Source organism: Buteo buteo, chromosome 24, assembly GCF_964188355.1.
Source record: "Buteo buteo chromosome 24, bButBut1.hap1.1, whole genome shotgun sequence".
NCBI lineage: Eukaryota > Metazoa > Chordata > Aves > Accipitriformes > Accipitridae > Buteo > Buteo buteo.
Genome location: NC_134194.1, coordinates 10,114,466 through 10,128,100, shown reverse-complemented (window position 1 = coordinate 10,128,100; position 13,635 = coordinate 10,114,466). Strand labels below are relative to the sequence as shown.

Below are 13,635 nucleotides of genomic sequence, written 5' to 3'. Positions count from 1 at the left end.
TTGATGTTAATAATGAAGAAGTGTTCAGTAGTTATGATGCTAATAGTCCTTCAGCTATAGAAACTCTTTCCACCCAGTTCCTCCTATTCCAGTCAAATGTTCAAGTTATAGCACCATGATGCATTCTGTCTCTCACCCTATTCTCCCTTTATTTCCCACCAGGGAGAGCAGTGGATTTTTATTCTTAGCCTATTGCACCCTATCCCTCAGAAAGAAAATCCCTTGTTGCAGCTTTATTTACAAGATTTTTCTTAAAAAGCAAACCATCGTTCCTCGCAAATACCAGAAGTTCCTGGTTTTCTTCCCATAAATGAAAGCAACCACCTTCATTTGTCTTTTCCAAACATTGTTTCTTTCATGACTTTTTGCTAGTTTGTTGGCTGATAAGGTAAGATCTGGGATTGTGTTTTTGTTTGATGCTCTACTTGCTCCTGTTCTGCATTGCCTCGTCCCATGTTTTCACATGGAAAGAAAACTTTGCCCGGGGATGTGATACATTGATGTTTCTTGGGACAGTTAATAGGCAGAGTGATGCCTCCAGGTTACGATGGCAGCGATGGACTGGCACCTCCAGGAACTGCCCCTTTGCGCTCCTGGTTGCTTCCTCCCATATGGGGTTTGTGCAGGGACACACACTCTTGAAACGTTTATCTAACTTAAAATCCTTATCTAACTTAAAACCCACTTTAGAATAATTTCTCTCTCATACATGTCATTATCTGTGTATAAACTTCTGCACCTCTAACTCCCTCAATTTGGGCAGAGCCTCAGCTCACCCTGTCCTGCACTTGCATGAAGCAGGTCCCAGTTCCTGGCCCAAAGGGCTGTGGGGGCTCTCATTTGCAGACCTGGGGCTGGTCCAGAAGCCCTGACTGGCCATTTAGTCAAGGAAATTCTTCCTCAGTTACCTACTACTCCAGACAGAGCTCAAAAGAATCATTATTCCAGTCCTCCTGACCTCTGATCAAGAGCATAAAAGGAAACTGTCTCTCGTTTACAGCTACTCCTCCCCAAAACACACAAACTTGGTGTGTTACTTACTAAGAGAAGGGAGATGTAAACATCCAAGGTTAATTACCCTCTTGTCAAGAACACTTTGTGGTCTATAGACATGTCTGTCAATCTTATGAAAGAAGAACTGAGGGGAGTGAGCACTGAAGGCATGTTCCTATGATAAATTAATGAGACTTGGCAGCTCACTGTGAAGAGATGATCCCTGTGCTTCATGGGAGACTGCAACCTGTCTCCCCAGCCACCCTTGCCATAGCCTTTGTACTGTAGTTGCATCTGGGATGTTTATCCCTTTGTAAAGTAGCTCTTGAATGCAGTTGTCCAGGGATCAAATCATCTTCCTTGAGACCTTTGTATTCTTCTGCTGCTCAGTAGCATGCAGCAATTGCTCATCCCAACCATACTGAATTACTTTTCCCAGCCTTGCTAGTTAGTCCATGAAAATATCTTGCTTCTGCCTATAAGCCTGTCTTGGCAATGACGCTCTTTGGTGGCTTGCATAGCTGTCTGAAATTCAAGGGACACAGCCACGATCTCCCTGCCGTGTGCTATTCTGATGATGTGCGTGCTGCTAGATGACTGGTAGCTTGAAAATGCCTCATCTGCTGTCCTTTGGAGATGCGTTCAACTATTCCTCTGGTTTATATAACCTCAAAGCAATTTGCTTTCATGGCAGAACATGCTTATTCATTCTATTTTAACTGTGCATTGAGCTATAAATAATGTCTCCTTGCAGATAAGAATTTATTGATTTTTTTTTTTTTCTACTTTTGGAAGACTTTCTCTTGATCCCAGCTCCTGAAGGAGACTTTCCCAGCCTTAGCAGTGAAGTTACCAGACTGACTTTCTCCTGCTAGGCAGCCATGAACAGTCTCAATCCTAGGTTGGCTGCTACTTCCCCTCAGCCACCTCCTCATTGTTCATGCTTGGGTTGTGGCCAAGATGAAATGAGCGCTCAGTGATGCACAGCTGAGATCACTGAAGTGTCAGGAAAACTGATTAAACCAATGATTTCCTCTTCTTCTGACCAGCTGCAGGATAACATCTCCTACATTCCCTCTGAACCACCTTCCCTGCAGTATGTTCACTTCAAAGAGCAACAGCCTGCACCATTGTCCAGCCAAATGTTCTGCTGTTTAGTTTCCCTTTTTTCTTCTGTTTATTGTAGCATTTTCCTGCTTTCATGTGAGTAACTCTTGCCCTGCGCAATGGAGCCCTCATGTCCTCATCATCCAGAAATTGCCCAGAGCTGGAGCACAGCACAAGCTGGTGAGGCAAGAAGTGAAGATATGTCCTCAGAGCTGATGCTGCTGAGACCCTCGTCTGGTCCAGGCTGCAGCACAGCAGTGAAATAGCCACTATTTTAGCAGCTGAATTTCTGTGGTGCAGATAACTTTGCTGTAGGTTTGAACGCTGATGCTCTTCTGGGGAAGTGTTGTGATGGCAGGGGCCCTGGGCTGTTGCAGAAGTGGAGAGACTTTGAAATCATTGAGAGCCAAAAGCATTCTCAAATTTTTTTAAGCAATGTTTACAATCTACTCTTTTTGTTGTACATGTTAGTGGTCATCCCCCGTAAAAGTGTGCTGGGAGCAATTTGTACTGCTTACCTGTGGCCCTTTAGCAAAGGTTGTAGGAAAACTTTGAGGCTGCTCTCCTGGGTCTCCATGGAGAAGTATTATGCTCCTTCATTAATAAAAACTATCCATAGGAGAGCGTTATGTAAGTGCCACATATATAAAATAATTCAGGTTGGAAGAGCTCTCTAGAGGTCTCTAGCCCAACCCCTGCTCAAAGCAAGGTCAAAGTCAGCTCAGGGTGCTCAAGACCTTCCTTGTTCAGCTGGGTTTTCAATATCACCAAGGAAGGGCATGCGTGGCCTCTCTGGTTCCTGTGCCACTGATTGATTACCCTTGTGGCGAAGAATAATTCCTTACCTTTGGTCAGGATTTAATCCTTTTTCTGTGCAGCTCTGAGAAGACACTGTCTCTTCTCTGTAACCCCACCAGGGAGCTGCAATGTGATCCCCACAGCCATCTGTTCCCCAGGCTGAAGAAGCCCAGCTCTTTCAGCTTACCCTGAATGCCCTGTGCTCCAGCCCCTGACCAGCCTGGTGGCCTCTGCTGGACTTGTTCCCATGTGTCAACATCTGCCCTTGCAGTGGGGCCATATACATTTAATTCATTGCATAAGTAATGTGAAACCATGTTAGCCTTCACCTGCAGGGTACAAAGTTCTGCACATGGTGTTATTAGTTCAGGAACACATTTGCTGGCATAAGTTCATAAACAGATGGATATGTTTCCATATTGATATGTTTTAATCATATCAGTGACTTTGTTTGCTTTATTGCTTAGTTCATATGGTGCCTTCGGGCCTTAGGTGAGAGCAGATCTTCCATTTGTTCTGTATCAATTTCTCCAGGCGTGTGGCTCCATACCTATAGTTATTGGCTACACCGTGGCCAAGAGAAAGACAAAGATGGAAACTGCAGTCTGAATTGTATTTAGCAGGCATTTTGGAGTGATTAGAGGCAATTTCATGAAATAGCTACAACTAATTATTGTTATTTCCCACTTTTACAACAGCTATTTGTTAATTAAATAACGTGACAAAACCCAGGAATGTTTGGAAAAGTGTATTAAATAATTTGTCATTCATTTACCAGTGTATTACTTAAACTGAGAAGTTGCATATCTGCTAAGAAAATTTCCCAACATCAGTTTTGATTCTTCCAGAGAATACAAAATTGGTACTAGCAAAAACTGTAATGGGGAATGTAAGACAAGAAATTCCTTGGATAAGTGAAATAGGATGTTGTATAATGGCCAAATCCTGCCCTGGTGCCAGCCCACAGACCCTCTGGTGCTCAGGGCCATAACGTGTGGTACCCCAAGATGCGGCACTGCCTTTGTTTACTTGCGCATCTCTGCTTTCTCGCTGGCTTCTGCACACGCGAGGATTTTCCTTTAGCCAAATGGTCATTAGCCATATGCTGCATCTGACTTTGAGGATTATAATGAAGTGGATTACAGCACAAGATCAGTGGCAGAATTGCAGACCAAATCCTCTTTCTAGCTGTCCTTCCAGGAGTAGCTAAGAACTGAGCAACCTGTCCTACAGCATGAGTTTAGCCAGCTGTGGGATTTTTCCATGCTGTTATCAGAGGCAGGATAATCTGGAGCTGTAACCCCGGGTGAGGAGGCTCTGCATGGGTTTGAAAGCTGGTGATTTCTGGGTGTCATTTTTGTGGCTGGCCTGGGGAGGGTACCTGAGTGGCTCAGGGGAGACTGGTGTTCCCCAGTCAGCACTTAATCTTCACAGACTTGAGCCTGCCTAGAGTGTCTGTAGGTGAGAGAGTGAAGGAATGGATCTGCTGAACATCAGACGGGTGTTGTGATGGTCAGAGGAAATCTGGGTTGCTTGTGCCAGACCCAATGCTGAACCTGGCAGTTGCAGTGGAAAATTTTTCTCTGGTGTATACAGGGAACACACACCAGCCTTTGGCAGGAAGGTGCTCTCCACCCATCGGGAAAGAGGCTGGTCCTGCCTAGAGGACAGCACCGTCCGGGGCAGGGAGCTGCCTGGAGCAGCAACGTGTGGGCACCAGGCAGAAGGCAACCTGTCAAAAGCTGCCAGGTCAGGGCTAGGAAAGCTGGCGAGAATGATTCACAGAGGTCTTGCTGCCTGACTGGAGAAGGCAATGGCAAAGTTCATGTTTGACCCAGAAAGATGTACCTCCCTCCAGATGTGCAGAGACTGTACATATGAACTGAAGGCAACGAGTGTGGCGTGTGACAGCAGCCTCAGCGTGCTTCTGCACATGCTCAGGGAAAAGTGTTTGTCTTCCTGAGATGCCATCCACAAGGCACATTAGGGCAATATATCTTGAAGATGTGCCAAATTGGTCTAAAATATTCATGCATGCTCCCTGTAATTTATAGAAACAAACCGAGCAGCATGATTATTTTAATACTTCTCCCTGTGAAGAAACCCATCTCTTTTAGGTAAAAATGTAACTTCTATATCCACACAGCCATGCTGCTGCCTTCGTAACCTGCCAGTGCCCAGGATAGGTGATTCCATGCACTACGCAATTTCTGCATTTAAGGATCAAAGTATATGCTTTAGACCATTGTGATGTGTCAGACACCAACACGGTTGCTTGGGCTAACTTTCAGTGATTTCAGCTGAATTTCATTTGATCAATGGGTGGTGCCTTGTTTGTTCAAGGGAGCACCTGTAAAGCTGCTTTTGCTCTGCAGCTCCCATGATGCTGAAGTCTATCCTGAACACAGTGCTTAGCTCCCATGACCAAAAAACCCAGGTATGCTTGCCATTTTGGACCTGTGAAAGGGATCATGGTGACAAACTTAGGTCAAAGGCAGAGCCCACTCCTGTAAAGTTACACCTACTAAACCAGCAGAGGTCCAGACCTCCTCCTACGAAGGAGCAATTTGGAGATGGCATGAAGGCTGGAGGTGCGAGAGAGAGAGGAAAATTGGGAGAGGCTCTAGGTTTTAAGTATCATTTTCTAAAATATCTGTGGGGGAAAGGACCTACTGTACTTTCAAGCATAGTTGGTGCTAGGTAAGTAGGTTCCCAAACCTTCAGTGTCTTTTGTTCTGATGGTGGCTTGGTGGAACACTTTGAATCGGTCAGTGTGTTTAACTGTGACTAGGTCTATAAATAAGTCCTCCCTGCTGATAAGGTTCAAGTGACCTTTTTGGTGGCACTTGACAGTATTTAACCTGCTTTCAAGTCTTCCACTGAGCTCTTCTCTAGCCAGGCAGTGAAACTGTCAAGAAGCCTTTTCTTTTATCAAACCAGTGCTAAATATTATTAGCTTCACAGGTTAGACACAGTCCTGCCAGACTCACCAGACAAGGCTTAACTAGTTCTGCTGATGGCAAAGCCACATCTGATCTGTGTTCATACCTAGTGGTGAATACCTGTGAATGTGGGGAAAAAATCCCACCCAAAACCAGGAAGGAAAGCAGAGACTCTTAGCCTGATCTGCAGACAGGGTAGTACTGCAGGCGTTGCCTAAACTGCTCCCTGATGGGAGATGTCCCTCTGCAGAGATGAATGAAGGACCTGCTGTTTACCCCCCTCAATATTTTGTGCTTCTTACACTTTTACTAGAATCCTAGAGAGGTGTCTTTTGTCTAAAAGGCTGTTTGTTTGGTTTTGACCACTGAGAACATGTGATACTTGTCTCAAGCTATTAACCAGATGTGCAGCCAAAATCAATTGCCTAGCAGATGCAGACCATTACCTCAAAGTCAAGACCTCAATAAATATTACCAGCCTCATTGTACTGGTGACAGATTCTGCTGGTTGTTTTATGTTACAGTTGAATGCTTTAGACGTTGCATTTGTATATATTTGCAGTCAGCCTTGGAGAGACCATTTCGTGAGCAGAGCAGGAGCAGGCAGCCTGCAGACTCAAGAAATACTTCCACCATGACCACGGCAGGTGCTTTTGTGCTCCTCTCCTTTGCGCTTTGCAGCTTCCCAGGTGAGTAACTCTCAAGGTGCCGCAGAGGCTTCATGTCTGAGTCCTGGCTGTCTTTAAAAGGATAAGATAGTGGCTTCAAAGAGAGAAAATCTTCTCCTACAAAGAGCTAGGCTGCCTTGATACCTTGGCATCACGTAAGATGCAGGAGCAGATTGCAGGACAGTCTTAAATGGATCACTGTTGTAGCTGGTTGTGTGTCATAAATACAAATATGCAAGTGGAGTTCTGTGCTGGTAACTAGTACTATTATACTTTTTACACTGTTGTTTAAACACTGTTACACTGCTTATACATGTTGTACAATTACAGCAAATGCATAAATACTTGAAACGAGGCCGTAACAAGGTGGTTGGGCCTCCAGTAACTAGTCACGAAAATATTGTAATGGCACAAGCAAGTTTCTTTGCAGGAGCCTGGCACCTTTCCTGCAATACTTTTGCGCTAATGGAGAAACAAGAGATGAAAACAAGCCAGAGTCTGATGTTCTCACTGCATATTTACATTTGATGAAATTACAAAGTCAAAGACTTTTTTTTTTTCCACACTCAGCTTCTTTAAAATGCATATTCCTGACAACAGATGCTGTACGTATTTGCTTATCCTGTAGGTGACCATTTGCATTTATCTGCGTTGACTCAGGTTTCTTTTCAGATATCTAACAGCAGCTCTTTGGGGTCAAAATGGATGTGTAAAAAGATAAGGAAGGAAAAGCTATTCTATTTTCAATTAACAAGTCTACCTATCTCAAAATAAAAAAGAACGAAGCTCTTAAAAAATGTGTTTCATCACAGCCAGCAATAAGCAATGCTATTATCAACATAGAAAAAAAATTCATATATAGTTTATTTTGTTCAGGAAACCAGTCACTGGAAATCATTCAGTTTGGTCCTGCATATACGAATTTTACATCCAGACTTCCAGCTTTAACTGAGGTCTTATATTGGCTTTGTTTCACACTTTCTGCCTCTCTTTTCTTTTCCAGATGTTGCCTTTGGGGTTGAGGTGAGTGGAAGATTTCTTTCTGTCACTTTTCTCAAGTATGTGGCCTGGTAAAGACATAACCAAAGGAATGGGAAAAACCTCAGGCCTGTAGATGCTTAGCTGTTTTTCACCTAGCTTGAAATTAGTGTCATTGTAATCAGATTCTACAGCTTAAAACATTAAATTATACTGTTCTTGGCTCTACGTCTATGCTGTGTGTTAATAATGTAGTAGCAGCAATGATACAAAATTTTTGGATGAATTAATTTTTCACTAACTTTAAAATGGTCTAAGCTTTAAGCTGATCATATATGACTGGTTCTAAACTCATAGCAACTGGTATCAGAACCTACCTGAAGGCAACCTGCTAGAAAGAATAAAATACTATGAGATGCTCCAGCTTCCACATACTAGGTCATTAGTCTTGCTCCTCTGAAAAAAATGTGATCAATGTGTTGAGAATGAAAGAGTAATAACAGAAGTGCACTAGAGGGGCCACAAGAATATAAAAACAAGGGACCGACTGATAGCCAGGATAAAATGATGCCAAGTGAGCATGAAAGACCAACACTGATTTACCCCATCTGGAGGGCTGCAAGGCTATAGCCCTCTCCTCCTCCTCCTCCTCTCCTGCTGTGTGGGGAGGTCTTTGCGGGAATGATTCACTTTTTTGCCAGATTGACCCACCAGCACAGGTTTGTGCTGTGGTAGTGAAAAACCCACTGCAGGTTATATCTGGTCACTGCTGCCCAGAGAGTTGTGAATGTAAAATGTCTTCTCCACCCTGTTGCTGTATGTTCTTTGGCAGGTGGACTGCAGTACGTATCCCAACACTACAAATGAGGAAGGCAAAGAGGTACTGGTCTGCACCAAGAGCCTCAGCCCCATCTGTGGTACCGATGGAGTCACCTACAGCAATGAGTGCCTGCTCTGTGCCTACAACATGTACGTACTGCACAGGAGATCGCAGGCAGAAATGCTCACGACTCTTGGCAGCATTGCTTTTCAACAGTGATCTGTCATATGTCACTTGTGTCAATTCTCTCAAAATGAGCTTGGGTATCATTGTGTGGTGCTCCGTGGCCTGGACATTGCTTTAGTCACCATGTCTCTCTTTTGCCGGTGTAATTTATTCAGGTTTTTCTTCTCCAGCTCAAGGATCAGCCAGATGACAAACCCTAGGGCACATCTTATCACAGCAAAGCAGAGCAAAAAGATGGAGAGATGCTCTGCTGTGAACGGTCCCAAATGGTCCTAAAGCTCTCAGGGTCTTTACAGCCCTGCCAGCCACTCAGTGCTAGCTGGTCAGGGAGGATGGCACTACCTTCTCAAAATATATACATATATATATATATATATAAGCCTGACAGATAGAGTCAGCTTTCCCTTGTATTAGTTACATATTTCCAGCACCTAGGATGTAGCAAGACGTCTTTGCTGAACTTCCTAACATTTGTCTTTCCCTCTCCAGAGAATATGGAACCAATGTCAGCAAAGACCATGATGGAGAATGCAAGGAAGTTGTCCCCGTAAGTGAAACCAAGGGCAAAACAAGGGGCATGTCCAGCTTCTGAGTGGCCAAAGCTGCTTATTGACTCCCCCAAGAAATAATTCAAACACTAAATAAGAGGACATATGGGATGTCAGAATCTTGCATTGGTCATCTTCAAGTGAACTGTCATCATAGTGACACACAAAAAACCATTTTTCCTGCTGTGGTGGTATCCTAGGTGGCCAAACAGACTCACCAGATCTACTTGCTTCCTGTAAGTAAGCCTTCACCAGTGCTCTGTTGCATGTTCCCTCAACAGGTGGACTGCAGTAAATATCCCAACACAACAAACGAGGAAGGAAAAGTGGTGTTGCTCTGCAACAAAGACCTCAGCCCCATCTGCGGTACTGACGGGATCACCTACGACAACGAGTGCCTGCTGTGTGCCCGTACCCTGTGAGTACTGCGTGTGCAGAGCTTTCCTGTGAGGGACAATGAGTGCTCAGCACTCTTGGCAGCTCCTCTTCTGAATATCAGGACTTCTACCAAGGCCTTTTCTGTAAGGAGCTTGGACTTTGACCCTCCTTCTTCCTGGAACTAGACCCTGTTTTGCTTTGTGATTAAAAGGAAAACTGTGCCTTTGATCTGCAGAGAGAAGTAGAGGGCTGGGTGGGGATCTAACACAGGACCGAATGCTTCTCTTAACTAAGTTAAAAGGGTCTGTGTGGCAGATGCTGCCTTGCAGAGGACACCAACTAACCATCTACATTGTCACACAACTCAGCTACGCATTCATCCTAACACCCTGGACCCTCCCTTGTCCTTCACATCATGCAATAGAGCAGCACTCTGGCAGGCTGTGACACCACCTCAGCTGGTATCTAGAACCATGTGGACGCAACCTGAGCTGGTATCTAGAGCCATGTGGACACAACCTACGCTGGGTGTCTCCTGTACCCCGTACGTTGTACCTGAGGCTGATCAGCGTTGCTGGGATGTGGGGTTTAGCAGACCGGGTTGCTTGTGGAGCTTCCTAACGCGGGTCTCTTCCCTTCCCAGAGAGCCTGGAACCAGTGTTGGCAAGAAGTACGACGGTGAATGTAAGAAGGAAATTGCTATAGTAAGTGAACCGCATGATGAGGGACCGGGTTTCAGTCCTGCTGATGTCAGGGGAAGCGCTGCCAGTGTCTGCAGCAGCCCCCAGACCAGCAGCATCCTACAGGAGTGTAACTGCTGCTGTGCTTCAGCACAGGGAAGATTTTGCTTTCTCCACATGTAATATACGTTACCTGTGCTAATGTTGGAAAAGGAAGAGGGTGACCACACAGGAAGGGATCAGTAAAAGAGTAGTAGCAGAAATAATCCATCAGGACAGAACCAAGAATAAGAACAGCGAACGGCTTTTGGCGTCAGACCAATGGTCCATCAAGCCCATGACTTGATGCAGACCCCGCTTTTAGCAGGGGTAGTAAGGATTGTGTAGGAGAGAGTAAGAGTAGAGTGAGTATGTATGGGACTTCTACTCTTCCAACCTCCAGCTATTTTCAGGTGACGGACCTCGGCTAGGTGCCATTTCTATGTAGTCAGTAAGCCTCAAAAGAGTTCTCCTCTATTAAATTCCTCAGCCTTTTCCTGGACCCATATATATTTTTTGCACTATGATACCACTCAGCAAGTGTAGCACCCATTGCACAAAGAAATAAAATCCCACTCTCACAGTATCCAGCTAAGTGCTGATCTTCCTTTTTTAAGACTGTGGGAGAGATACTGGGCCCTTATGCAGGAATCAGCACCTACACTTCTCCAGACACCAGTGGTTTTCCATTTAATTTCCTGGCCAGGTTGGGAAGACGGTGCAATATGATCACAAGCATGGCACGTTCAGCAGGTGAACTGCTGCTGCTTAGAGATGCTGTGGTTGGGTTATGATACACATCTCTTCAAACAGGAAATTATGATCTGTTTTTATATTATTAAATTCTTCTGGCATAGGTGAAACACCTCAGTTTATATCAGATTGTGCAAGGGAGTTAATTATTTTTAGTTAGGTTGTTATTATTAGCACTGCAGCTGTAGCTTGGGGTTCGAGCCCTTCTGCTACTGACTCCTTCATATCCTTCACATTAGATTTTTCTTTTTTTTTTTTTCAGGTTGACTGCAGTGACTACCCTAAACCTGTCTGCTCACTTGAGTACATGCCTCTCTGTGGCTCTGACAGCAAAACATACAGCAATAAGTGTGACTTCTGCAATGCAGTCGTGTATGTACAAATATGGATCACGTTTGTGTTATCAGTTGCCTCCTATAGGCACAAGTTTGCACAGTTGCCACTTTCTTGTTTGCTGACCAGTGTTGATTAGGGATCTGGGGCATGAGAGAATACCAGCTATCATTCCAACCATTTTTTTTTTTCACTAGAGCATACAAAGAGCTATGTCTGGTTTGTTAGTGTGAATGGTTTGAAGACCATTAACCTTAATGGAATTTTTCTTGCATGTTGCAAGGAAAATTAAATTTGAAGTTTCATTACAGTTTCCCCCCAAATATTTTCAGTCTTAAGAATGGGTTAAGTCATTTCACTCATCTCTTAATAATCAAATAGCTAATGGGACTCTGAGTCTGCAAGTTCTTTGGCTCTGGGGAAGGATCCTATCTCACGCCTTCTCTAGGGGCCAAGCAAAAGGACAGATTTTAGCAGGCAGGACTCTATCTAATCCATTTTTTCCTCTCCTCGCTTTCAGGGACAGCAATGGGACTCTCAATTTAAGCCATTTTGGAAAATGCTGAGTATCAGTGCTGAGAGAATTCACCACAGGATCCCCACTGGCAAATCCCAACTAAAGATCTCACCTCAGTTCATCTCACCCTCTGGGGAACTCAGCTCACTCCTCATTTTCTTTCTCAATAAACTAAATCAGCAACATTTCTTTGTCTTGTTTCATGTGTTGCCTCAAGAAACACGTTCTTCTGATTTGTTGAATGATGATGCCAGGCTGAATGGGTTATGTGCTCATAGCTCTGGGATATAACAAGAACAACATCTTGGTCCCCTCCCTCTCATAAAAGGCAGAAAATTAAATACAGATGCATAAACCTCAGAGCTATGTGACTTTGTGCATAAGTGATAGTCAGCCTACATTAGTGTTCAGACCCTTACAGATGTTTGACATTGTAAAGGGTTGCAATACCGCTCCGAAGTGATGACACTAGCTGATCTCTCCTAAGGTATTTCTTGTGCACTTTCGCTGTGCAGGCGTCATCAGCAAAAGCAGTTCCGACCGTGGTGGTGGCTGCACCAGGAGCTGATCCCCGGCCTCCTGAGCACAGTCCTCACCTGAAGCGCAGCACTCTGCAGGGGCAATCTGTTAGCAAAGCCCATACTTTTCAGACACATGAGTGGGCCCTGCCTATCTGTCTAGGTCCTCCAAATGACTTATTTCTAGGTTTTTCTCATCTTGACATCATCCTTTAACGACCTGCGTTTTAAGATAAATGCCCTCCTAGGGATGGTTCCTACTCCTGCCTACTTGTCTTCTCTCTTAGTCTTTAATAACATAATACTCTTTGCCAGCCCAAGGAGTATTTCAGCACTGTTTCACAATCCAAGGACAAAGAATCCTTCTGTTTTTTGAGAGTGTGATCTGTCATTGGCGTATTGTCCATGAAATTTATTTTGCTTTTGTCCTCTGTTGGAGTAGTGAATTGGTGGGTTTTTGATCCACACAAGAGATACATAAATAAATTGGGCATATCCCTTCTAAAAAGTAATATCTCCCATATGCATTTCTTCTGGGAGCCAAAGGGAGGGAGGTGCTTGTTTTCCTTGATGGAATGAGGTTGTCCAAAAAAGCGATGCTTTGGTGGTAAAAAAAAGGATTTATGTTGAGATGGGCAGATGGATGAAGCAGTGATTTCCAGATTGGGTTCAACTTTTCTAGGATCCAGGCTAGGGTCTCACATCATTCTGTCATCATCAGACTATCAGTCCGTTACTGCAAACCTAACCCATGATGCTAATGGCTTTTAGGGGAAATAACAATTGTAAATTCTTTGCATAAGCCCACAAGAGTTGCTCCATCTCTTGTCCAGTCCAAGGATTCCCTTTAGTGTCTGGGACACCCTCTTGGCTTGCCTTCCCAGTTCACTGCTTTCCTGGTTGCACTATAACTTAATACATATCTAGTGTCCTTTATTGGGATGAAGCATGAAAATAAAAGTAGAGAGATTCCATTCTGGAAGCAGTTCATTCAGCATTTTGCTCGTGAAAAAACACTGCACGTAAATAGGCACTGATAGGTGCATAGAGAGAAAAATCTAGCAGCAGTTGCTGCTTAGGTTTGTACAGTTGCTCTTTTGCCCGCAGGAATTTTCTATGGTCCTTCAGAAGGAACCTTTCACATATTTCACTTGAAGTAATGACACAGAGCATGTATCTAACATATCTCAAGTTCTTGTGACTCCTGTTGATGAAGCAGCATTCTTCCTGGCTAAACAGCACAGCTTACCTCTGTCGAGATTGCCACCGTGACAAAAGTCTGGGAATGTTACTTCAGAATAAGGGTGGATAAGCCAGATGTGAATGCCGACACACACATGCACACACACAAAACAAACAGGCGTGCGTACATATAAG

General features: G+C 44.2%; 1 protein-coding gene across 1 annotated transcript; it reads left to right on the top strand.

Moving 5' to 3' along the window:
* Window positions 1-6,459: 6,459 nt before the first annotated feature.
* LOC142044288 (ovomucoid-like) lies at window positions 6,460-11,924 on the top strand. Its single transcript, XM_075056563.1, has 8 exons — window positions 6,460-6,529; window positions 7,512-7,531; window positions 8,319-8,455; window positions 8,982-9,039; window positions 9,322-9,458; window positions 10,062-10,122; window positions 11,153-11,262; window positions 11,744-11,924. The coding sequence occupies exons 1-8, from the start codon at window positions 6,475-6,477 to the stop codon at window positions 11,787-11,789; spliced, it is 624 nt and encodes a 207-aa protein (XP_074912664.1). The 5' UTR covers window positions 6,460-6,474; the 3' UTR covers window positions 11,790-11,924.
* Window positions 11,925-13,635: the final 1,711 nt, after the last annotated feature.